This window comes from Cantharellus anzutake, assembly GCF_015039405.1.
Source record: "Cantharellus anzutake strain C23 chromosome Unknown EI90scaffold_16, whole genome shotgun sequence".
Classification (NCBI taxonomy): Eukaryota; Fungi; Basidiomycota; class Agaricomycetes; order Cantharellales; family Hydnaceae; genus Cantharellus; species Cantharellus anzutake.
Genome location: NW_024066966.1, coordinates 982132 through 1004533, shown reverse-complemented (window position 1 = coordinate 1004533; position 22402 = coordinate 982132). Strand labels below are relative to the sequence as shown.

At 48.5% G+C, this 22402-nt stretch overlaps 12 protein-coding genes across 12 annotated transcripts; 5 read left to right on the top strand and 7 right to left on the bottom strand.

Moving 5' to 3' along the window:
• Positions 1 to 57: 57 nt before the first annotated feature.
• EI90DRAFT_3280310 (hemolysin-III related-domain-containing protein) lies at positions 58 to 1732 on the top strand (the record flags this gene model as incomplete). The annotated part of the gene is made up of 7 exons (XM_039066753.1): positions 58 to 138; positions 191 to 216; positions 348 to 646; positions 706 to 718; positions 780 to 868; positions 922 to 1129; positions 1193 to 1732. The coding sequence occupies 7 exons, from the start codon at positions 58 to 60 to the stop codon at positions 1362 to 1364; spliced, it is 888 nt and encodes a 295-aa protein (XP_038917960.1). The 3' UTR covers positions 1365 to 1732.
• Positions 1409 to 2899, bottom strand: EI90DRAFT_3051499 (TLC domain-containing protein). The gene is made up of 6 exons (XM_039059847.1): positions 2433 to 2899; positions 2236 to 2332; positions 2102 to 2175; positions 1935 to 2040; positions 1765 to 1880; positions 1409 to 1698 (listed from the first exon to the last, which is right to left on the bottom strand). Exons 1-6 carry the CDS (start codon positions 2801 to 2803, stop codon positions 1548 to 1550), a joined length of 915 nt encoding a protein of 304 aa, XP_038917959.1. The 5' UTR covers positions 2804 to 2899; the 3' UTR covers positions 1409 to 1547.
• Positions 2900 to 3314: 415 nt separating this feature from the next.
• EI90DRAFT_3153538 (Cupredoxin) lies at positions 3315 to 4372 on the top strand (the record flags this gene model as incomplete). The annotated part of the gene is made up of 6 exons (XM_039065869.1): positions 3315 to 3368; positions 3425 to 3538; positions 3592 to 3683; positions 3738 to 3772; positions 3831 to 3888; positions 3942 to 4372. 6 exons carry the CDS (start codon positions 3315 to 3317, stop codon positions 4261 to 4263), a joined length of 675 nt encoding a protein of 224 aa, XP_038917958.1. The 3' UTR covers positions 4264 to 4372.
• A 52-nt stretch (positions 4373 to 4424) lies between these two features.
• Positions 4425 to 5677, bottom strand: EI90DRAFT_3051496 (uncharacterized protein). Its single transcript, XM_039059846.1, has 4 exons — positions 5303 to 5677; positions 5003 to 5236; positions 4713 to 4906; positions 4425 to 4649 (listed from the first exon to the last, which is right to left on the bottom strand). Exons 1-4 carry the CDS (start codon positions 5473 to 5475, stop codon positions 4486 to 4488), a joined length of 765 nt encoding a protein of 254 aa, XP_038917957.1. The 5' UTR covers positions 5476 to 5677; the 3' UTR covers positions 4425 to 4485.
• Positions 5678 to 6067: 390 nt separating this feature from the next.
• Positions 6068 to 6825, top strand: EI90DRAFT_3051495 (GGL domain-containing protein). The gene is made up of 3 exons (XM_039059845.1): positions 6068 to 6236; positions 6295 to 6331; positions 6402 to 6825. Exons 1-3 carry the CDS (start codon positions 6073 to 6075, stop codon positions 6483 to 6485), a joined length of 285 nt encoding a protein of 94 aa, XP_038917956.1. The 5' UTR covers positions 6068 to 6072; the 3' UTR covers positions 6486 to 6825.
• Positions 6826 to 6852: 27 nt separating this feature from the next.
• On the bottom strand, positions 6853 to 7513 carry EI90DRAFT_2915370 (thioredoxin-like protein; the record flags this gene model as incomplete). Its single annotated transcript, XM_039054545.1, has 4 exons — positions 6853 to 6959; positions 7044 to 7183; positions 7240 to 7289; positions 7352 to 7513. The coding sequence occupies 4 exons, from the start codon at positions 7511 to 7513 to the stop codon at positions 6853 to 6855; spliced, it is 459 nt and encodes a 152-aa protein (XP_038917955.1).
• A 270-nt stretch (positions 7514 to 7783) lies between these two features.
• On the top strand, positions 7784 to 9048 carry EI90DRAFT_3153536 (uncharacterized protein). The gene is made up of 5 exons (XM_039065868.1): positions 7784 to 7805; positions 7875 to 7951; positions 8097 to 8209; positions 8274 to 8588; positions 8640 to 9048. Exons 2-5 carry the CDS (start codon positions 7936 to 7938, stop codon positions 8643 to 8645), a joined length of 450 nt encoding a protein of 149 aa, XP_038917954.1. The 5' UTR covers positions 7784 to 7805; positions 7875 to 7935; the 3' UTR covers positions 8646 to 9048.
• Positions 8798 to 9857, bottom strand: EI90DRAFT_2970605 (ATP synthase subunit D-domain-containing protein; the record flags this gene model as incomplete). Its single annotated transcript, XM_039055691.1, has 4 exons — positions 8798 to 8963; positions 9025 to 9274; positions 9333 to 9531; positions 9696 to 9857. The coding sequence occupies 4 exons, from the start codon at positions 9855 to 9857 to the stop codon at positions 8798 to 8800; spliced, it is 777 nt and encodes a 258-aa protein (XP_038917953.1).
• A 519-nt stretch (positions 9858 to 10376) lies between these two features.
• EI90DRAFT_3051491 (ribosomal protein L18e/L15P) lies at positions 10377 to 11653 on the bottom strand. The gene is made up of 5 exons (XM_039059844.1): positions 11419 to 11653; positions 11202 to 11365; positions 10985 to 11144; positions 10740 to 10926; positions 10377 to 10680 (listed from the first exon to the last, which is right to left on the bottom strand). Exons 1-5 carry the CDS (start codon positions 11602 to 11604, stop codon positions 10487 to 10489), a joined length of 891 nt encoding a protein of 296 aa, XP_038917952.1. The 5' UTR covers positions 11605 to 11653; the 3' UTR covers positions 10377 to 10486.
• Positions 11654 to 11749: 96 nt separating this feature from the next.
• Positions 11750 to 12750, top strand: EI90DRAFT_3145100 (RNA cap guanine-N2 methyltransferase-domain-containing protein; the record flags this gene model as incomplete). The annotated part of the gene is made up of 4 exons (XM_039065236.1): positions 11750 to 11915; positions 11971 to 12059; positions 12083 to 12161; positions 12218 to 12750. 4 exons carry the CDS (start codon positions 11750 to 11752, stop codon positions 12748 to 12750), a joined length of 867 nt encoding a protein of 288 aa, XP_038917951.1.
• A 1598-nt stretch (positions 12751 to 14348) lies between these two features.
• On the bottom strand, positions 14349 to 15615 carry EI90DRAFT_3121540 (uncharacterized protein; the record flags this gene model as incomplete). Its single annotated transcript, XM_039063411.1, has 6 exons — positions 14349 to 14618; positions 14672 to 14789; positions 14842 to 14981; positions 15041 to 15070; positions 15133 to 15426; positions 15493 to 15615. The coding sequence occupies 6 exons, from the start codon at positions 15613 to 15615 to the stop codon at positions 14349 to 14351; spliced, it is 975 nt and encodes a 324-aa protein (XP_038917950.1).
• A 3916-nt stretch (positions 15616 to 19531) lies between these two features.
• On the bottom strand, positions 19532 to 20059 carry EI90DRAFT_3121539 (uncharacterized protein; the record flags this gene model as incomplete). The annotated part of the gene is made up of 1 exon (XM_039063410.1): positions 19532 to 20059. One exon carries the CDS (start codon positions 20057 to 20059, stop codon positions 19532 to 19534), a length of 528 nt encoding a protein of 175 aa, XP_038917949.1.
• Positions 20060 to 22402: the final 2343 nt, after the last annotated feature.

The window sequence follows — 22402 nt, the reverse complement described above, 5'->3', positions numbered from 1 at the left end:
GCGACCGTTTCCCGCACTGCATCAATTCCCCATTGGACTGACTATCTGGGATCGAGTATGAAGAGACTGTCCAAGGTCGCTAACAAATCTCGAAAGCCATTCCCGATGACTATCACCTGGGATGAATTACCGGGTTGGGTGAGATCGAGGCCACGGTATCGGAGATTTCATCTAACACCTAATTTCCTAGATGAAAGACAATGAGTATATACGCACGTAAGTTCTAGGAGCACTCCACATCCTAATTTTCTGATCTGGAACGCTTCTGCATTTTCCCATAGTGGATATCGAAGGTAAGTACCCTTCATCCTGCAGCAACAGCTGACATCCATTTGTCTATGAGCAAGGGAGCTCAGGTCGCTTTCGGCATGCTTGTTCTCAGTCTTGGGGTATTTTCACAATGAGACGGTTAACATCCATTCTCATCTCTGGGGCGCCGCACTTTTCGTCTTCCTCGGCATTGGGACTTACCCATATTTTCTCGCGACACATGCAAGTGTCACTTGGAAAGACGTTGCATCAATTCTCATTTTCCTCTGTGCCGCGGTATTCTGCTTATTATCGAGCGCAGTATTTCACTGTGTTAGCTGCCATTCGCGGCAGGTTGCCAAACGATGCAATGCTCTTGATTACACAGGCATCATTTGTGAGTTGGAGCCCTAGTTAGTGTTGCCTCGCTTTTGAGGAATATTTCCCTCGATGCAGCTCTCATTGTGGGGTGAGCAAGATTTCTGCAAGTTACAAAGCCTGGGTGCAGATTCAACTGTTCGGTGGATCAGATCTTTCTTTCCCAGCCTCCACTTTGGTTTCTTCTGTGAACCAAAGTTGCATAGGCTATACTTGGCGGGCATTTGCAGCGCGGGCTTTCGTGCGTCTCCACCTTGTCTGGCTAACACGCCACTAATGAGTTTGAACAATCAGTCGCAGCTTTCATCGTACTCAATCCGTCATATTCTACCCCTAAATACCGATGGGCCCGAACAGTGGTATTCCTTACACTGGGATCAGGAGGGATTGTCCCGGTCGCCCATGGACTCTTCACAGCGGGGTTCAGACGACTTGCCGAGGAGATGGGCCTTGTCTGGGTCCTTGTAAGCGCATTTTTTTACATCTCTGGTGCTATCATGTAGTGAGTGCTTCAAACATATACTCGTCGATATCTCGCAGTTAGTTGAACGTTGAATGCTTGTAGTGCATCTCGGTTTCCCGAGCGATTATCTCCCGGGACGTTTGACTTGTTCGGTGCCTCCCATCAGATCTTCCACGTGCACATCCTCCTGGCTGTTCTTGCTCACTATGTGAGCATCTTAACCGCCGTGAAACATCGACATGGACTACACGAAGGTGTATGTTTCGATAGATAGATCTAGAATCCCTCAGCCTCGGCGTAACGAGCATAGACTTGACAAGATATGTCATGATGATAAATGATGCAACAGATACATGCAGTACAAAATTATTAGTAGAGTCAAATAGCTGTCTAAAGCAGAGAAGTACAATACGGCTCTTTTCATACAGGATTCGATGGCGGTTTGCGGTGATACAATCTAAGCAAGTTTGACTTTCCGTTTCGATCTGCTGTTGGCGACCTGCTTGGTTGCCCCGTTCGCGCTTTCTCCGTGATACCCGGTTCCATTTCTCCTGGGTTCTGTGGTCTTGGAGAAACGCTTCCGGAGAGCTTTAATCATTTTGAAGAACCTAGAGACGGAATCCCAAATTGTAGTCATTAGATCAATAAGCACCACAATTTGACAGTCACAATACCAGATCCAATTCAGCAGGTTCAGCGAGACGTTTCCAAACAGGTATGCGGCATAAAAGATGGTTGAGATCTGATGGTTAGCCTTGAGTTCTTGCATGGTGTTGATAAATTCGTAACTCTTTGTTGAAATTTGATCCAATACATGTATTAATTCGTGTACGAATGAACTCACGCTGTAAGTGCCGAAAACAAGCCTAGCACCAAAAAATGACACGAGGAGGACCGCGCTGTTGATGAGTTGGAAAAAGCCACCAGTCATCCCAAGTTTGTCGAGGAACCTGGATGCAAGGATTCACGGTATGGAGTAAGCGATGGATCAAATAACCTCGGAGTGCTCACCAGTGAATATTCAGAAATGGGGTAGACAGTTCCCATAACAAGAATGAGCATGCATAATATGCTAGAAAGGGGCGCTGATATATACAAGCCAGTTATGTCCCCAAGACTGGACCGCACGGGCAAAAACCACGTACGTAGCCGTTCAGATATACTGCCAAACAAAGCGTAGCATGAACGATAAAACCAAAGTCGGTCATGTCCAAAATGCAATGTATGCTGTCCCACATGAAACTAATGATTCACACGGATCATTTGGTGAGACATCGCAACATAAATCCAGTGAGATGAGCGCCCTGAAGACGGAGGGTACGGCCAATGAACTGTGACATACTATCCTATTGAAATCCCGATAATAGAGCCAATTTCCGGGTCCCATCCGAAAGCGTGGTCCTCCTCCAGGCTAGGAGAGCCTTTCATTTTGAAGGAGTATGCGAGTGGGATAATGGTTACTGCGTGAGCCATGGACACAACATGAGCATCCCAATTACTCCTGACGTTTTTCTTGAGGTTTCCATAAGTTTTTGGGAAAATTACACGAGAAAATACGCCTGAGAGGAGTTGAATGATGTGGAAGGTCAAGGCGCTTAAAACCACAAGAGTGAAATGCTCCGGCAGACGCGACAAGCCGAGCTTGGATGAAAGATACGCTCCGCAAGGCGCAAGAAGGCTATCAATTCCCGATAGCCAATGGCTTGGAAGCATGCTGGAGACAAGGAAAGAACGCAGAACCGTTCCTTCACACACACAAGATGCGTGGCTCCACAAATATGCCGGCCGAGAAGGCTCAATTCGGTGGCAGTGTCCCTCAATTAACAACACAGCCACCGGCTTTCAGCTGATTGAACTTCATGGCAGATTGCTGTGCCTTGGCCAGTTGTCAGCTACGGTTCCTCGCAAACTTCTCGCCCGTGAACAGCGTGATTATAGCAACCACCACCTGAGTTACCGCAGCCGATCAAAGGCAACCATCGGAGATGACCATTCTTCCATCATTGAGCCCTACAAGTAGCTAGCGATATGTGCCGCTGGGGTACTTTTCCCTAACTTTGCCCCCCCTTTTTCCCTCACAATTCTCTTTCGAGCAGGGTATGTCTCGCCCAGTTTCTTCACTGCATCTCTCCCTTACTGATCCTCTTCAACATCACAGACTCGCTGGTTTATTTTTCGTTTTCAGCAATAAATAGCTTTTAACATACTCCTGACGATCGCCACCATGTTGTTCTCTCTTTTTGTCTCGCTTTTCTTGACTGCTACCTACGTCTTTGCAGTTCGTCATAAACAATTCATAGATCACAGGGCCAAATCTGACGTACTCGCCCTCAGCAACGAACAATTCAAGTTATCGTTGGCGCTAATGGCACTCTCACCTATACACCCGCCGAAATTACCGCTGAACCCGGAGATAATGTCATATTCATCTTCACTTCCAAGAACCATGTAAGGTGGCGCTATTCATGATTGGACTCGTTCTCATGCTATGCCAACACCAGACGGTTTCCCAGTCAACATTCGCGGAACCTTGTACTCAGTTTGTCAACACCTCAGTTGCTGATCCCTCCTTGCGAGCAGTTACCTCTGGATTGTGAGTTTCATCTGGCGGCTCATATGCTCAACCCTTTCACCCATCTCTCACTAGCCGTCCGGTACCAGTAAATGCTACGGTCTTCCCGAGTGAGCGTGCCGTCCACTGGGAACCCAACTGGTCCATTGCTAATGAGGCAATTTGCAGCATGGACCATCCATATAACTGAGAAAAAGCCACTATGGTTTTTCTGTGCCCAAACAGGGTATGCTAGCCCTACCTTGTTTTGCAATGTTGTATGCTTACATTCGACTGTAGACATTGCTCGAAAGGAATGGTTGCAGCGATCAATGCGAACAAGTCGTTGCCCAACACGTTCGCGGCGTTCAAGCAAAAGGCCCTAGCAACTATTACGAACAACACTTCGTCAAGTTTAAGCGCATCAGCAATCTCCACTCGAACCAGTCAGAGAAGCACAAGCACGAGCATGACTGCGGCTACGACCCAGAGCAACGAGCCTTCCTCCTCACACTCTGGAGCGGCGACTAATGTGAGGGATTTGAACGTTAACGCAAGGCTGGTGATGAGTGGGGTTGTGGGCATTGTTGGCGTGGGCATAGGCATGGGATCATTGATCTAGCTCAGTGCGGGAATTTGTATTGTTTCATTCCATAGTAGGAGATGCTTAGTTCTTGCACCGGTGCACCAGGATACTTTTTGATATAAACATTTGAGTTCGGGTCAAAGCCATTTAGATGCGACTCATCAAGGGCAGGACGATAATTCGTTGGGACAATATTCCGGGCTTTGGCATCATGAGTAAATTGAGCCTGAGGTGGCGTACGTAAGCAGGTTACTGGTATCACAGTGCCATCATCGTCTTGAGTTTGTCAAACTCGGAGCCTTTGCCCCGTTGCTTGCCAACACCTTTCTCATTGAGATGCGACTTCACCTTCTTCTCATTTTTAGCGATAATCGTCTCCATGGCTCCATGGACTTCGATCCTTACGCCCTCCGCAAGTTTCTCTACACGCATGATCAGATTTAGCGTTCTTCCAAGGTAACTACTGGAAAATGAAAGCAACGAACCGGCCTCAGCAATAAGAGCAAAACATCGGTCCCACCATGCGTTGCGTCGTTCTTCAGCCATCCTCAACTCTTCGAAAAGATCCTTGATACGGGATTGCGACTCCTCTAGGCCCTTCTGTATACTTTCCGCCTGGTTCTGAGCGGCTGCTTCATATTTCTTTGAAATCTCATTGAAAGCGTGAATCCCGGATGATCTGGACCAAGTGATAGTGATTCAATTTCAATCCGGCAACCTCGCCCACTCAAGGAGAATATGCGTCATCCACACATGATAGACAAGTTCGACTCACACATATTTGTCAGCATCTACTTCCTTAGAGATATATGACAAGATAAGATGCACGCGTTTCAAGGCAGGTTGCAGAGTGTCCAACATCTCTTTCTTAATTGAGGCCGATTGTTGATCGAAAGGCTCTAGCACCCAGGGATCCAATGCATCATCAGGGAGAGAAATACAAAGAAACCCACCAGCGAGTTGTTGGATGAGTTCAAGATTGAATTCGAGATCCGCATCTTCATTATTACTGTCCAGGGGAATGTCGAGTTAGGAAAAAGCATGCAATTCTGTATTGAGATATCTCAGAACGGACGTTTCACCAGGGCCGTGAATCTCTGCCGCAGACTCGATCAGGGTTTTTCCCTCTAACCAGTCTCCTAAATGTTCGTCATCGGAGTCGGGTGGCAGCCCATCGTGGTCAGAGGTATCAAAAACATCTTTCGAAGAGCCTTCCAATAGATCCTTGAGAAGGCATTCAACATCCATGTCGGCTCCTAAAGAACGATTCTGGATGGAGCCCAATGCATTGTAAGGGAAAGAAGGCGGTTGCAAGCGAGCCACATTAGGAGAGCCAGAGTGAGAGAACCTAGGACGAAGTTTGGAGAAGTGCTGCTGCTGTGCAGGTCTGACGCCAAGAGTGGAAGAACTGAGAGATATTTTTTGACAAAGACGGGGAACTTTCGAAGCTGGGGCACGGAAATATGCAGATAATCGAAGAGTGATCGTGCACCAGGGATCGTCACAGCGACAAGAGCCAATTTCCGAGTTTCGTACCTTTGGAATCATGAACGGCACGCCTGGGATTGTGCATTTCCACCTGAAGGGATTTGTTGTGACTTAACACCCGCTATAAGCCTGTGGTCCTATAGAGATCTACACAAAGTCAGTGATTACGGTGCTGTTTCGGTCAATGGTTGCGAGAACCCGCAGATCACCACGTGCATGGCGACGCGGTATTTGCCGCCCTCGTGAATCGTTTCCCTCACAATTTATTTCTATCGTCAGAAATCCCTTTCTATCTCCGTCTTGACGTGAGCGTATCGGGCGTACTGGTGGGTATAATGATCGACTTGTCTCACCCATATGGTATGGGCTAACATATGGTGCTCTTTCAGGTTCACCATGAATTCACGACCACATAAACAGTCGATGTCTGAGCTCAAACTTCGGCGCTTGAACGAGCATATCCAGCGGCTCCGAGATGACCTTGCACGCCCAAGGATACGGGTCAGTGAGGCTAGCGCTAGGTATGCTTTTCGGTCTATGGAGTCTTTGTCCGCGACCCAAACCAATGCACTTGCACAGCCTGATCAACTACTGCAAAAATACGAAAGATCATCTCGTACGACGTCCTTTCTACTCCAAGTCTCTCACGTGTTCTCCTAACCGTGCTTTTCCTCATTTTCATCTAGGTTCCATCTGTGTGGGGGCCAGTGGGTAAAGGCGAAGACCCTTACGCGCCACCAGCTCAGGGTTGCAATTGCACCATTATGTGAAGCTTTCACTCCTTCGACCACGAACCCGACCTCGCCCACGCCGAAAGGCGCCGCACGCACTCCAGCGTCTTCCACATTCCGGTCACCTTCATGTCGTGATATCCCCTTGCACCCCTCACGATCACTTCGCTCACAAAGTTATTCCACCTTGCACTCCTTCCATCCACTGCATACGTGTTCCTGCCTGCTGTCTTAATGGTAACTTTTTTCTACTATTTATTCATGTTTGGGTTCTGCTATACTAGCCCCATTCTACGAATGTTACATTTACATGCTGTTCCCATATGATGGTTCCATCCAGCCGAATAAAAGAGCAGTTGATTTGCGATAACACTCATACTATTGCAAGATCTACAGTGCTGCCCTGCTATGTCCCTGGTCGCTGGATGAAAGCTTTCACTTGGTGAGGTGGTAAGGCACCAACGAATTGCCCCACAGGCTTTCCAGATTGGAAGGCAATGACGGTCGGCATTGCTCGTACCTTAGGCCACAAACAAGGTGTGGGTCAAAAACGCATTACTGAGTATGTTTGAATGGCAAAGAAAAGGGATAAGAGACATGCCTCATATTCCATTGCCAAGTCTACATTCGCATCGACATCAACGGTGACAAGATCGGCTTCCACTCCTCCCACTAGGCTTGGATCTTCTGTAAATTTTTCTAATATAGGTGATAAGACCTTGCACGGCTGACACCAACTGATTGATTAATGTTTGAGCGTGGATGCTCTATCAAAGAGCACGTCGTAACGCACTCCGCGTAGAAATCAACTAGAACTAGCTTCTTCCCTCCTTTTTTAACACGCTCATTAAATTCCTGTGTAGAATTTTTTGAAGTGAGATCCAGATGCGTCTCCGTGTGTCAACTGAGAAAAACCCGCGCACTTTGGCCGAGACATTCAGGAAATGCTCTTGTCTTCGATAGGAAACGTGGAACCTCCGAGCAATCATTGTCGAAGATCTCGCCAAAAGAGGCGTTTTATTGGCACTACCTGAGGGGAAGACCCTTGTCAAAATTATTCTCGACATCTTCGATGACGAGTCCCGACGCGTTGATGTCAGAAGTCACACGAATGATGAATAAGTGACTCTGAAGTCCGACCCCACTTGACCCAGCGATGATCAAAGCTTAAACGGTCAGAATCTGCTGTTAATTTCGTTATTTGCTTTCCGTGTATTTGGTCGTCAAATCCATTATGGCACAAGTTGCCGGATCGGGCAACAAGTGGCCATATTCCTTAGTACTTACAGAGTCCGATGCTTCCTTTCACAATCCGACCGTTGTGCAGCGGCGTTCTGAGCTGATTGCCTCTGGGCAGTGGTCAGCAGAACTTCTTTCGAGAATGACGAGTTCGTCTTTTGAGCGCTGAGCGTCTAGCCGAATTGCTAGTCAGGTGACTCTTCCCCATCAGCTCCACCCGCAAGATATCCCCACTTCTGACGGTATCAAGATGAAGTACAATCCTGGTAAGGCATGCATTCCGCTCTACAAGACCAGGACAATCATATGCAGCTTCTCCGGCTCGGATTGGCGCATCTGAAGTCTGGATGGCATAATTTACATCTGGATGTAACTTGGTGTTAACAAAACGAATTCTGCCTCATTCCCTAGGCGTCTCTTCGTCACGCCGCAAGGCGCGCAAGGCCTATTTTACTGCCCCTTCATCCGTCCGCCATAGCCTAATGTCAGCCCCTCTCTCGAAGGCTCTCCGCAAAGAGCACAATGTGCGTTTCGACCCATTTTCATGCGCACTGTGTCATACTTATACCATTTTCCACGGCTGTCTAGGTGAGATCACTCCCCATTGCTAAGGGGGATGTAGTCAAGATTCTGGTTGGCAAACATAAGGGTCGAGAGGGGAAGGTCACAACTGTCTACCGGAAGAAATGGGTGATTTTCATTGAACACGTTACGCGCGAAAAGAGCAACGGCTCGACCGTCCAGCTCGGTATACGTCCGTCCAACGTTGTTATTACCACCCCCAAAATCGATAAGGGCCGCAAGAGGATGTTACAGCGGAGGGCATTTGCAAGAAGCCGACCAAGATCTGGGCAAGATGATTCAGTGAATGATGTTGTCATGCAGGATGCCGAGGCAACTCAGGTCAGCTCTCATTCCTCTAATCAAGGAGCATTATCTGACGTTAGTTTTTAGGCCTAAATTCATAATTGCAGCTCTCCTTCGTGTTCACTTCATGCCAGTCTCGGTCTATGTTATGTATTCACGCAATGCAATTACAGCCTATCGATCGCCCCCCTGCGTCTCACCCCCCTTTGAGCCGGTTGTGGTATTATAGGCATCTATGGCATATGCTAAAAAATGACATCGGCATCTTTCGTAGCCAGCAAATTTTCCGTGGTGTTGTCGAAGTTATCCACTATAGCACTATGAAGTTGTATGCTATCCTCCTTGGCAGCTTTTAGTGCGGCTTCGGCAGCTTCTGCATCCCTCTTTTTCTTTCCCTGCACCTTCTTCAGCCTGTTCATCGGAATATCGGTATGAGAAATAGAAGTACAGTAACCAACGCATGGCACATCACCTGAAAAATTCCTCGCGATCAGCTTCGTCCAGTTCACTGATGATATACTTGATTGTGTTATCCAATCGAGGGATTACGACATGTTCAATAGCATTCACGCGTCGATTGGTGATACGTATGACATCGTCCAATATCATGAAGGCCGTCTGCAATGATGCGATCTCTACCAGCGTTTCTAAAGCTTTGGCGTAAACCTCGCGAGCCTTGAGAATTTGCTGTCCACCACGTCCAAGTCCAGTCAAATTGAAGTCTGCAGTTTCAGTTCCAGTGAGAGACTCCCCCTGAGCGGGAGCAGTTTTGGTACCGACCTGATCCCGTCGAGCGATCACTTTCAAAAGCGGGGAGTATGACACCAGAAACGTTGTCACTGCGAGACTTGACACGGAAAGATGCACTCTTTGCCTGTTCCTGCACTAGATACGAAATGCTGTTCGCCCCCGTCGCGTAGGTCACTTCCGCAAGTGAGAAAGAGGCTAGCTGCATGACTCTACCCATCTTGCGTTTGGCCTGGACAGAGAACGAGTGAGCGAATGTCAATGTCGACATCGATACAGTAAATGCATTGAAGAGGTGGGCGATATCGAGCCGCTCCTCAAGAAAGCTCTCGTTGCAATGAAATCTCAGCCACCGTACGACAAGGATTATGTTGGGGAGGAGATCCATGCTAATACCTCGTCCACTTTCCGCAGGATTGCCCGGAACCGAATCATGAGTGCATCGCGTTTTTTGGCCAACAGAGAATGCCCATTCTGTGCACTCTTCAAGCGCAGCTTCGTGTTAGTTAGTGCTTGACGCGTTGGGAATATATTCTCTCTTGGCCCTGTTCCAGACATGTTCGAAGACGATAGGGGATGTGGAACTTTCCGTCGGACACAGCCACCCCCGTTTGGCGGGAGGTTGAATCGTTGTGATTTAATGGAGGAACGACATTAAATAAAACTTGTTTTCCGCAGACCAGGGCTCATATTCTCTTCCAGGCATGGCTCATCTTGTTGTCCCTTCATTGGGCCTTTGGACCTGTGTTGTGAATTTTCGGTCTTGCAGTAGGTGAAGGGGCTTTATGCCCTTCGGATGCCTTCGGCAAGTGGGAACCCGTTTATTTGCGACATTGCAGGTTTTATGGGTGTTCCCGTAATTTCATAGTTTCTCTGCCCCTTGCTTTCTCATCTCCTTCTGGTTGTGTGCTCTCCTTTCTTTATTTCTTATGTCAAAGCCCATGCAAAGCTCTCGCACTGGGTTTTGGTGCTAGCTGGGTATTGTTCTTTTTCACGGGAATCCCTGTGACCCTCATAATATTCGCACCAGATATGCATGGCATGTATGTTACCGGGTCGTGTCCTCAATTCAGAAGTCTCGGCACAAGTCAGGGCTGTCGACATGCTACATTTCCCTTGAGCCACTTCTGCATGAAGACAAGTCTAATAATATTAGAAGAGCCAGGCAAATACAATTAATGTGACATTTATGCCTTGTCAGCATGTTTAGGGACCTGAAGCATGTCCGTGAATCTGACGACAGGATATTCGACGCTTGGCTGCGATGATCGTAAAGCCTTCCGTTTTTTCAGCCTCGACTCGACTTCTGCTTGTAGACCTACTGTATCTCCTCTGACCTTCGGCGAAAGATACCCTCTATTTCTGGAGTCACTGTACCAGACTACCACGGGTCCAAAATGACATAAGTTACAGGAAATCCTTTCACAGCGCCACACTCACGTATATCAGCTTTACGAGTTGGAGCTGCCATCCTTCGGTCTGTTCTCCCTCTGACACAATCCCGAAGTGCCAACTTGTTGTAATACTGACAAACAACCGAACCTCCAAGCTTCTCAATTGCATGGATCGCAGATTTCGAGGCTCGTGAGACAACAATGTGAACAGCTGAGGTGAGATGCTCAGCACCCTAGAAAAAGGCAAGAATCAATGCAAGGAAGTGATATAGGACATCCCAGCCTGCATACATCGCCAAGAAGCTTTACGCCATCATGCACCCCATGGATACATCTACTTTCGTATAGATGCCGAACAGTAATAGGGTTTTTAGGAGAGGGATTGAGTCGGCCTTGATTTATCCAATGCTGCAATAGGTCAAGATTTACGGGTGCCCAGGTACGGGCGCTCCTGCGATAAGTGAATAAGCACCTCGGACTGTAAGGTGAGATCGACTATTCTACTCACTGGTTGAAGAATCCCCTCTTTGGGAAACGTCGGGTAATGGGTGTCTGGCCCCCTTCAAAGCCGGGTCTCGGTTTTCCATTTCCAGAACGCGCCTTCTGACCCTTGTGGCCTCGAGTGGACGTGCCTCCGAGGCCAGAACTTGGGCCTCGACCGAGCCTTTTTTGCTTTTACAAGAATAAATATCAGGGAGAATCTGCAAAGGAGCAGTGAAACCTACGTTTTGACGCGAACCCGGATGAGGTGAGATGCCGTATGGAGTGACGCGGGGTTCATGCCTTAGCGAGGACGTCGAAGGAGGTGAAGTGGGGACCACAGATGCATAGAACCTGGAAACCCCTGACGGGATTGGCGCCGTCCGCCGCATACACGTCATTGACTGTAACAAGCCTCGGAGTGTTTGCATGGTGTTTACAGTAAGAGGAACAGAATACTTGTGAGCACAAAGTCGGCAGAAGTGTTCACCGTGGGAACGGCCTGTTGTACATTTTTGTCCAGGCGCGCACTCACTGCTTGCAGTGAGGCGTCATCTGCTAGGCGTTTTTTCCTGAATGAGTGGTCCTTACGCTGGCTACTCCCAGGACCGTCGCCCACAGAAGAAGAGGAAAGTCGAAGTGCCCCATGCGCTTCTCGGTCCTGGTTGGGAACGGTATGATGCAACTGGCCTCGCACCACACTATACGCATGCAGGGCAGGTGCCTCATCATATCCGCAAGTGTGAGTAGTTCTCAGACGCTTCTGGCGTGCCATTAGTTATGGTGCCTCCGCGTAGATTTCGCGCAGCGACAACGATATTTTTCCCTATACAACGAAGGTTGTCTTCTTGATGAAGAAGGCTGGTATAGTGTCACCCCTGAGCGGGTGGCCATTCAAATTGCCGATAGATGTCGATGTACGACCATTCTAGATGCTTTTGTGGGGTCGGAGGAAACGCTATCGCTTTTGCTCAAACTTGTGAAAGAGGTTAGGATGGGAGAACCTCGTAATGATCTATCTACTAATTTTACCATGGACAATAGTCATCGCTGTTGATAACTCTGCAGTTCGACTGGCTCTAGCACGGCACAACGCAGTGATCTATGGTGTTCAGGATCGGATAGAATTCATTCTGGCTGATTTCCCCTCTTTTGTCAGATCACTCCAAGTAGCACCAGCTACCGAGAAGGTCTCTGGAGGGCAACCGGACAGACCTCGTAACCGGCTCTCAACGCAAATCGATGTTGCATTCTTAAGTCCACCATGGGGAGGACCATCGTATATTTCCTCTCCCTCCAAATCACAATCCGCTTCTTCCCCTCCCCACCCTGAGTTTACAATGGACATGACGGCACCCCTGCCTGGTGATCAGCTCTTCTCCTTAGCAAGAAGCATCACTCCTCATGTAGCATACTACCTTCCTCGGAACACCAATCTTGAAGAAATAGCCGGCCTCGTAGACCCAAAAGAAGAGAAAGTCGAAATTGAGGAGGAATGGATGGGATCAAAGTTAAAGGCACTCACGTTCTACTTCGGTGGGCTGGTGAACGGCCAAGAGCACCTATGGATAGATTGATTCCAACAGTCCGTGCGAATCACATTCCATACACATCTGTGGACAACAGCAGTCAAACCACTCGGATTGCAGCATTCAATGGTAGTTCGTGACCAGTACGTTGAAAACGCTTGTGTAGTATAACAATATAATCCCGGTACACCGATCTGGAAATCTTATGAGTTGGCCTCTGCAGAGGGCCCACTTCACCATTCCCATGCCCGATCCGTGCAAGCTCCGTGGAGGGTTAACTGTCCCTCCCCTCTCTCTAGTGGGTCCGATAATGCGCTCTCCACACCTTCCATGAACGCCTCGAGGCCCACGGATATTCTCGTGTCTATCACACACAACAAACTTGCCTGCTCGCACAGTTCAGTGTAAAGTTTTTGGCTATTCCGACCTTACCTGCTGGCCAGTCGTTTGGAGACATACTTGACCAGATTCCGATCATCTTCGCCCGTGAATGGCGCTTTGGATTCCGCTTCACAAGTTGATTCCTTCAACCTGAATAGGTAATCCTTGTAGGTTGTACCCCAGACATTTCCGAACCCAATCAATCATCTCTTCGACGTGCTTGCTTGGATCCCACAGATATCGCTCTGTCGATTCCTTGAATAGTTTTCTTTCAGTTGGATATGGAGTTGAGCGGGGCGCGACCATCACCCTGGCATCGGCTTCAGTGATACCACTTCCTTCTGAGAAACATGGGCGTGCCACCCATCTATCATTTTCCCTGCGACGATAGACGCGAAGGGGACAAGTGCCGATATGATTTACGGAATTAGACCGTGTTTGGCATAGTTTCTTTGCGACTTGCTGGGTCAATGAGGACGAACCGCTCCTGACATAGAACCGTAACAACCATTCCTCCATGTTCCTGTTGGAAAGGGCCAGTGCCAAATGAAGTACGACGGGCGACTTGACGTTTAGATTTACATTTCTGGAAACGTGTAGTGGACAGTGTATGATTCGACGATGTTGCCCAGGATGCTTTTTTTTTTCTTTGCAATAAAAAATTTAACGAATCTCCCTTTCATCGTGAAGATCTTAGCTGGGAATACAAAAGCCACGTCTGGTCGAGGCCACTCTGCATCGTGTGGTGACGAGACAGTATAGCAATGGCGTGCAAAGGGGTAAATATAGTGTGCAATAATGTTCCAGTTGCTTGATGTACCTCCCTGAGAATATTCACGGACGCCAGTAGAAGTCTCCTGGGGCGTCTTGGGGCAGGCAGCTCCATTCCTAATAGTAACACTGTTAGTGAGGCTACTGGGACGCTGTTCACACAGGGGCACTCGTAGACTGGGTCAGTAATCATATCTACCTCCAACATTTTGTCATTGACCACGAATGTTGAAACGGTCGAAGCACCAGATATTGGCGAAGGACACAAACATGTGCGACTAGTAAGGGGGGGGGACAAAACGCAAACTATGTCCTTGCGCCTGGTTAAACCGGTACAGTTCGACCCCTCCATGAATGACGGCCATCTCATAGCTATCTGCAAAAACAGAGGACTCCATTCGCTCAACAACCTAGACAGGTATTCCCGCTTTCCACCATGATGTTCCCCACAAAGGAATGAGGAGCACACAACAACCCTTGTGGCAGCTCCATGGCTAGCGACAATGACGTATTGCAGGAGGATCTTCATCGTCACTGTCGTGGTCGTCATCGTCGATGACCACATCATCCATATCCGCATCCACAACCACGGGACGCGGTTGGCGCCTGCGCTTCTTGAGTCTGAACCGTTCCTTCGAATCTAGCGGTTGAGGGTTTCGTTCAACCCATTTACTAATATCTTTATCAAAGTCGTGCTTCCGTCTTAGGTAGTACCTCTGCCACACCTTCGCTACGTGTTGAGCAGCCCAGGGGAATTCATCGGACTGTCAAACATCTAAGCTTTTCAAGCGTCAGACATCAATGGAAGATAACTCACACGGCATAACTGCGTGTAGAGACTGAGGCAGCCTCGAAGTTCATCGACAGGTTCTGGCACTCGTGTGCCGATATACTGAATCAAGTTTTGGTCATCTGTCTCGGTAAAATCGACACATCTACAACAAGATGCTCAGCAATGGCGGATTAGCGCGAAACAGATTCACGCACACGGTCCCAGGCTTCATACCCCTCATATTGATTGGCAGAGCATCGATATGACGGTAGGTTTGAGCGTCCAAACAATCCTGCACCCATTCGATTCCTTCGACGTACTTGTCTGTGCGAAATAGGTACTTTCTCCTGAGGAACTGGAATAACTTGGAGTCTTGCACGGATGCTTTGGGGACTATTATCACCCGAGCAGCACTCTGCGTTGTTTCGGTGACCCGCCTGCTTTCTGAGAAGTGTGTCCATGTGTCAGCGGGACAAGGCGACGCGGGGCAACGGACGTGAACGCACCTCTATCTGAATCGCCAGGCGAGCGGACACCAACCCGCCAAGAGCAGGATGAAGAAATATGTGTACAGGTGCCCCTTCATGCTTGAAGATCACTCTGGATCCTTGCATCTCCTCCGGATCGAGCATTCGCCCTGCCATTATGGATGCACGAACAAACGTAAAGCAAACAATGTGTCGGTTTGGCTTATCGGGACTTGACCATTTCTCCGTTAACTTCTCTCCTTTCTTGCTATCAGGATCCACGAGGATGTAGCCCTCACGAGGAACGGTTTCAACCACCTTTCCACCGTGTTCCTGTTGACGAACATGAACGAAGGTAGTGAACACGCGTGAGTCGGCGATCAGCAGTAAGAAACATACGGCGATTCTCGCAGACAGCCATCCAATAAAGTCCTTTCCTGTATCTTGTTGAATGAAAAACTTGACAGATTCCCCGTTCCGTTCGAAGATTTTGTTTGCAGTTGTAGCGATCTCAGTAGACATATGGAGATTTCAATACACCGAAAGGAGCTAGGGGAGATCAAACGTGGCGAGGATGACGTTCCGTGCTGAGTGATACGAGCTCTGGCGAAATTGGGGAAGCGCACCAAGTCTAAGAGGCCAGATTTAGACTCCAGATGAATTGGTACAGCAGACTATTCAGCAGTGGAATGCACCAATTGCTTCACAACTGATAATTTGTGCCTTGGAGGATCGGGCAGCAAGAGCCAGGCGCCATGTTGGCGGCAGTCTCCGACTCTATCGATGAACGCACGAGGGCTGTCAGATCGTCTATACTCGAAAGTCGAGACCACCAGGATCGAGAAGGTCAACTGCATCTATCCGCGTGACGTTGCTAAGCTCGTGGAAAGCCTGCCAGCAATGGATGCATCCCAAGATTCCCCGTGCGCAGATGCAACAACTGGGTGGGTGGTGTTTCGGCGATGCTAAAAGTATGAACGAATTATGGGACTAATTTGAGACATGTTTCGTGTCCACGGCATTTTGAAAACAGCTTTCCGTCCTCCATGTTGCCTTAGTCTCCTCAGACTCATTCGTCTGGGCTATGAGCAAGTCTGGCAACCGTATCGATGCAGGCCTCGGCCCTGTGCTATCCAAAGATTCGAGCATGAGCATGTCGGCGAATTGCCTAGTCCTGGATCAAGTTGAGTATTGATCTCTCCTGATCGCGAAAAACAGAACTCATCTCTGCAAATTACACCGGAGTCTTGCCTATATATTGCTTAAAAAGTCATTGGAGGTGGAATCGTGATACTAAATGCGTTGGGTAAGTAGTCTTGTCCCGTGGAAACACGACCTCTAATTAATGGCTCGTTGCCCATACTTCTCCCCGGTCTAAGTCACAAGCTCGACCCCTAATAGAAGCTTCGATTTGATTCCTGTCTCCGCCTCACTCATATCCGGGTCGGACCATGTCTCTTCAGGCCTTCTTGCACGACCAATTTGTATGTACAACTCTTTCAAGTATGACTAAAGCTTAACCTCTTCGAAAGGAGCAGTTCCCCTTTAGATCTTAACCAAGAAAGTGCAAGACGCCGGTCGTACCATTATGCTAGTATAATGACCTGAATTTTTCAACTTCGGTCACGAGGATCTGGTATGCCAATCGGACTCTGGTATGGCCTATGAATATGCCTCACCGTTCTACCAATTCCTGTGGATGAATCCAGCACCTCTGCGGTTGTCGTAATGGCCGTAATCAGGTGGAAAGTCTTGTACTTTTCGGGGCGCACGGTAACGATCATTATGGCCCTCGTGTTGCATCTTCGCCAAAGGAAGAGGCACGCCTCAAAACGATCTTACGCCATGTTGCGGCATTCTGTGATCCGCTCCACGCACAGGTTGGATGACCTAACTCCGGTAGGCCCGGGGCGGCACGTACTATTCCTTCTGCCCGTAAAAATCTCGGTGTCCTATTGTTTAAAGGGGTCATCTTGAGAGTGCACGTTGCGTCTGCCGATTAGAGAGTGATCACCTGCATAGCAATCGATCCATATAGCTTTTGGCCAACAGAGAACTCCCGAGGTACTCTGCTGTGGGAAGTCCTGCCTTTGGGCCTGAGTCTAACCCAACGTCAGAATCTCGGAGATGAATCGCGCTGCGTTACATCGCGTCACGTCACAGAATATATTGTGTTATCCTGGCCCTCCCACGGGATGTCAAAAACCACGATGCGGTCAATCTCACGCATGATTACATTGCAGCAGACGCTTTATTGGCAGATGGTCGTGCAAAGCCATATGGGGGACTTTCCCCCTTTTCCTGTTTTTCCTTCACATGTGAAGACCCACACATTATACCTCACGACTACTAGGCTAAAGTTGAGCCATAAGGCGTGGGAGGCTTGGCACATCTATATCCGGAGACGACTCATGCCGTGGATCGTCACTAGTCGTGTGGCTACACGATGGGAATGTGGTCTGGGGGATCACGCGCTCACCACGACGCACAACATTCCTTCTCATAGTAATTGGGATTAAAACCAGGGTATACTCAGATTCGCCGATCGGAACGGCTTTGGTGTCTGCACTCCTAGACACAAGTACGGGAAAATTCAACCGCATTACAGTAATTGGTCATCATGGGGCTTTCACACACACGCAATACACTTTGCAATGCGTGGCCCAAGCCCGTGCGACAGATGACCTAATTGCCCTTATCAGCTATCGTACCTTTTATAGGCCTTGTGTATGCGGATAAAATATTAATATTGACCCAGATCTCTACCAGAATTGGGAACGAAGAAGGTCATTCTCGCGGTGGTCCTTTACCATGTAATGCGTGTAGAAAACATGCGCGTACCCAATTGACTAGCATGACTTCCATGATTTATCACTTTCCCGTAAACATGCCTTGAGCAGTAAAATGTTCTTGTGAAGACGTAAAGAGGATGGAAATACCCAGCGCTATGCATTTGACGGTATCAAATTGGCCAATATCCCCCTTTGTGGAGCTGTGCTGTTGAAGCATCGCTACATTGTTCGGCTGTAACAGTCATACAGCCTCATCATGATATAGATGGCATGTATGCATGGGCCATAAGGCAACCCTCAAATCCAATGGAAGAACCCAGATTTAACGAATGAAAGTTCGTCCACACTCTCGTACGCTGGTCTTCGGGTCCCGGCGTCTCACGAGAAGCTAATATCTAGGAAGAAGAGAAGATGCGGCAGTAATAATTCACGACGACGTCCGTAGCAGAACGCACGTCGAGATTGCACTAGTACATATACATTTGAGCTCATCATAAAGCAAGAACGTGGATGAATCTTGGCAGTAGGTTCATGACAAGTCGTAAGAGGTCGTGAAGACAGAAATTAAATAACAGAGGATCGGACTTGACTCCTGGTTGAGTTTGAATCCATCCATCCATTCAGCGATACAAGCGGTGTGTGATTGTGCGATGTGCTAATGGTGTGGGAGTGGAAATGGGAATGACGCTGTTATACATTCACACAGCTGGCGGGATAGGTGCTATGCAGTGGATGTTGAGGTTTGCATGTGTGTGGTGCACTGTGCACGGTGTGAGCAATGGTGGACGATAAGGGCTCAAGAATGGAAGGGAAGGGAAAATATCAACGCAGTGGGTCAATATCAGTTTTGTTCCTTGTCGGAATATGAGTCCAGCTGCGACACATCATGGCCGAAAGGAAGAAATAAGACAAGAAATCTGGTTCAAAGGACAGGTCGAGTTTATTGTTCCGCGGGCTTCACACATCCCAATTGGGTGTTATGAGCGGAACAAGTCATGAGCTAGTCGCTTATCTTGGCAATTTAAGTAAAGATCTGTACATCAATGGTCAAAATAATCAGATGAGTGGTTCAAACACGGGCCCATCACGAGGGTGAAGATGACGTACAAAGCGGCGGAATCGTCAAAACGCTCAGTCCCCCCCCAGTTCAAGATGAAGATCATTGTTGTTGTCGTGACAGAGACATTCGTTGTCGGGTCAATATAGCGTTACTTGGCGTGTCAGTATGTCTGGCATGATCAACTCAACGTGCAATGATAAGCACGTTAAGCGATTCCAAACAACCGGGCGGCAATCAAGAAACCCGCGCGTAACTCCGTCCTAACCATAAGAGGCCAAAGACAATCATATAGCATCCAGTGTGGTACATTAGTTCAGAGTCGGCGTCTGGAAAAGGCGCGTGCCTGTGATGCAAGCGTGGGTGCCTGGAAACGATATCGCGGAGAACTCGTCCCGCTGAAGGAATGGCAGCGGTGGAGGTTGTTAAGCGTAGATAACGCGTCGGCAGCTCCAGTGCATTCAATGGTACCGGGCAACATGGAGACAATACGAGATGGAGAATTAGGGCGAGAACATGGGGTGGTGGGGGAGGCACAACGCGACGGTTTGGTGGGCGTAACGGATCGTCGAGGTGACGACCAGCAACTCTACGTAGCAAAAATTGTGCCTTTGTTAATTCCACATTCCGACGACGACGGAGATGAAAGAGGGCAAGAAAGCACAGGAGATTGAAGGTTGACGGTACCCACCGACAAAGGCGAGGAACGCCCACTGGAGACAGACCACAATGCCGCACACCCTGACGACGCTGGAGAGGATGGTGGTGTCCCCAAACAAATCTCGCTCACGTCCATCACAAAGCCCAACCTCTCCGTCTCATCCTCAGACGTGATGGTTTCTTCCTGGGTATACATGGAGGAAGTATCACTCTCCGAAGGTTCTGCAGACGACTCAGACCCAGATCCCGGCAACTGGCCAGCCATGATGGTCCACCAGTCAATCTCAGCGAGAACCTGGCGTCCTCTCGCGCGTAACCCATCGGAGCCACGTCTTACCTTCCTAGAACTGACCGTATTGAGGGAAGCGCGAGATGGATAGGGAGAGGAACGCGCGCGAATGTGATTCGCACCTAATGGTGCGGACATGGTGCGACGCGAACCGAGGACTGCTGGCATGGTGGACGCTGGATGTTGGCCTCTGAGACGGTCTGCGACGTGGCAGAGGATGAGGGAGATGGTGAGAGTTGATGGGGGAGCTCTGAACGAAAAAAGTTTGAGGAAGATCTCAAGGAATATATATCGGAAGGGTCTGATCACGCATTACGACAGGATTGAGAATAACTTCAACTACCATATAGTGTGCGTTACTGGACAATTCTAGTATGGGTACAAGCTCAAGGCTTAATTGGATCAGGGCTACTGCTACTATCTCCCATTTTTTGCCAATGTTCTTCTCTTAATGCTCAAATCAAATATGCCCATAACAGCGACCAAGACAAATAAATGTTCATCCAGATGATAGCCTAAGCCTTCGACCAAAATTAAAGCTTAACTTGGAAAACGTCCTGTCTGTTGCACATACGTATATATTGCGACGATGTCCACAAGTCGCCGTTTTCTTCTCTCCGGGTACATAAGTGGCTGTGGCGCAGCTTCGCGGGCTGAGGGAGCTCATGCGCTGCTGAAATCCCTTGCGTTCCCATCATGAAGAGCGTCCGAACACCAGAGACAAATCTCACCCTTGGGCATCACAATTAATGTAGGATCCCTTCAGAAAGCTGGTCATGCGCAAGCGCTTATAGGCACCAAGATGGGAGACACGGCAACTGATAGTGATATACATGATTTCCTTTCCTCAACGATTTGTTCCCACCCTCGCCCAGCTGATTAGGGTCATCCTGAGGAATACATGTGATCTAATATGATATTGATCTCCAGTAGCCATGTGATTGCTCCCCGGCAGCTTCCGTGAAATAGTTGGCTACCACACGCGATCGCTTGTAACGCTGCCCCAACCGCCTCTGTTATACTTGGAATTTTAGCAAATTTGAAAAAAAAAAAAAAACTAGCCGAGAAAATTGGCGCAAGATCAATAGTAGGATCTTAAATAATTACAATATGGCATACTGAGCTGCCTTTCAAAGCAACGTAGTTGTACGAGCATATTTGTGAGATATAGGAAATGCCACTCCACGGTGATCAAAGCCTTGCACGGTTTCCCGAAGCCGCATTGTGTTACTGTCCGTTGACTTAGGCAGGTTACCAGCCTCTATTAGTATAGACCGTTGACTGCCCAAGTGCTTTCATCATACGAGTTCACATCACGTGAACTCCGGAGATCGTAAGGATCAACCCACCAATCAGCCTCTAACCCACCAACGCCTCCTGCCCAAGATTGTAGGTGGGATTCCTTCCGCCTGGAAGCACTTAGGCAGGACTCCAGCCTCTATGACTTCGTAATATTAGAGGAAGCACTGATATCACAGAACACTCAGAGCCTTGTTCTTCACTCACTTACTGTCCCTCGTCTGGATCCTACCTACAACGAGGGATATAGTACTCTGACATTGTCTTCAAGTCCTTGCAACACGAAACGTCTCTTGGGCTCTGAGCTGATGCATTCTTCTGGGAGCCACGGCTCTTTGTTATCTCTCCCCGCTCCTCTTTCTCGAGGAACGTTAGACCGCATTTCCCTCCTGCTTCACCTAGACAAGGCGATGGTTACTCATTAATAACTCCCGCATTTTTTCGAAGATGATTCCGACAAGAATCTTTCCCTTTTTTACTGATGGACTGGTCCATCTCTCTGCCCCTTCCGCAGCTGGATATGGCCAATCTGAACTTGACCCGAGCAATTCAACAAACGAAAGGGAGAGGCGTCTTCCCTGGGATACACTGCTTGGGACCCGTTCATATAGTTAGGAAAATCTCCCCAGAGATGAAGGAGCAGCGAATGGATCTTCTAGAGAAGGAGTTCGGCCAACAATTGCCATCACCGACATCACATGAAAAGAACGCCAGTGGTCTCACAACTCTAAATGAGTCTGTCATTCAAAGAAGCAAATTGCTGTGATGCGCTGGACCTAGGGTATTTTGTTGTCCGTGGCATCCGTATTTTTATGATCCCATCACACTATAGCAGAATCACTGAGTCCTAGCCTCCCATGTACCTCACTTCCCAACGACGGCAACGGAATGAACTTCCCCGATCTTCATTCTCTTGGCCCTGGACTGACTCCCTTTACTCCTGAGTGGGATCGTTATCGTACCTTCCACTATTCCTCATCCAGATCCTTCGGCCAGATGGGACGCCGCTCCATTGAAGCACTTTCCCACATACTTACTTTGGTTCATCCCATGCCTTTGTTTTCTTTCGTACCTCTGTATATACGTCATTCAACCACGTTGTCGTTGCGGATCAAGAAGCGCCCAAGGCTAAGTCATCAAGATACTCTATTTCCCGGTGTGGGCTTTAGTCGTTGCTACACGGTCGAATGGAATCCGGAGCCGAAATAACCG

Coding starts and splice junctions, on each gene's coding strand:
- EI90DRAFT_3051499 (XM_039059847.1), bottom strand. CDS start 2,803: ATGCTTCCAAGCCATTGGCTATCGGGAATTGATAGCCTTCTTGCGCCT. Junction 2,333..2,432: donor ATCGGGATTTCAATAGGATA/GTATGTCACAGT, acceptor GTGAATCATTAG/TTTCATGTGGGACAGCATAC. Junction 1,699..1,764: donor AACCTGCTGAATTGGATCTG/GTATTGTGACTG, acceptor TTCCGTCTCTAG/GTTCTTCAAAATGATTAAAG.
- EI90DRAFT_3051496 (XM_039059846.1), bottom strand. CDS start 5,475: ATGGATGTTGAATGCCTTCTCAAGGATCTATTGGAAGGCTCTTCGAAA. Junction 5,237..5,302: donor ATTCACGGCCCTGGTGAAAC/GTCCGTTCTGAG, acceptor TCCCCTGGACAG/TAATAATGAAGATGCGGATC. Junction 4,907..5,002: donor GTAGATGCTGACAAATATGT/GTGAGTCGAACT, acceptor CACTTGGTCCAG/ATCATCCGGGATTCACGCTT.
- EI90DRAFT_3051495 (XM_039059845.1), top strand. CDS start 6,073: ATGGTATGGGCTAACATATGGTGCTCTTTCAGGTTCACCATGAATTCA. Junction 6,237..6,294: donor GTCAGTGAGGCTAGCGCTAG/GTATGCTTTTCG, acceptor GCACTTGCACAG/CCTGATCAACTACTGCAAAA. Junction 6,332..6,401: donor AAAATACGAAAGATCATCTC/GTACGACGTCCT, acceptor ATTTTCATCTAG/GTTCCATCTGTGTGGGGGCC.
- EI90DRAFT_3153536 (XM_039065868.1), top strand. Junction 8,210..8,273: donor CTCTCCGCAAAGAGCACAAT/GTGCGTTTCGAC, acceptor ACGGCTGTCTAG/GTGAGATCACTCCCCATTGC.
- EI90DRAFT_3051491 (XM_039059844.1), bottom strand. CDS start 11,604: ATGCAAACACTCCGAGGCTTGTTACAGTCAATGACGTGTATGCGGCGG. Junction 11,366..11,418: donor ATCCGGGTTCGCGTCAAAAC/GTAGGTTTCACT, acceptor TTCTTGTAAAAG/CAAAAAAGGCTCGGTCGAGG. Junction 10,681..10,739: donor AACTCGTAAAGCTGATATAC/GTGAGTGTGGCG, acceptor GACCCGTGGTAG/TCTGGTACAGTGACTCCAGA.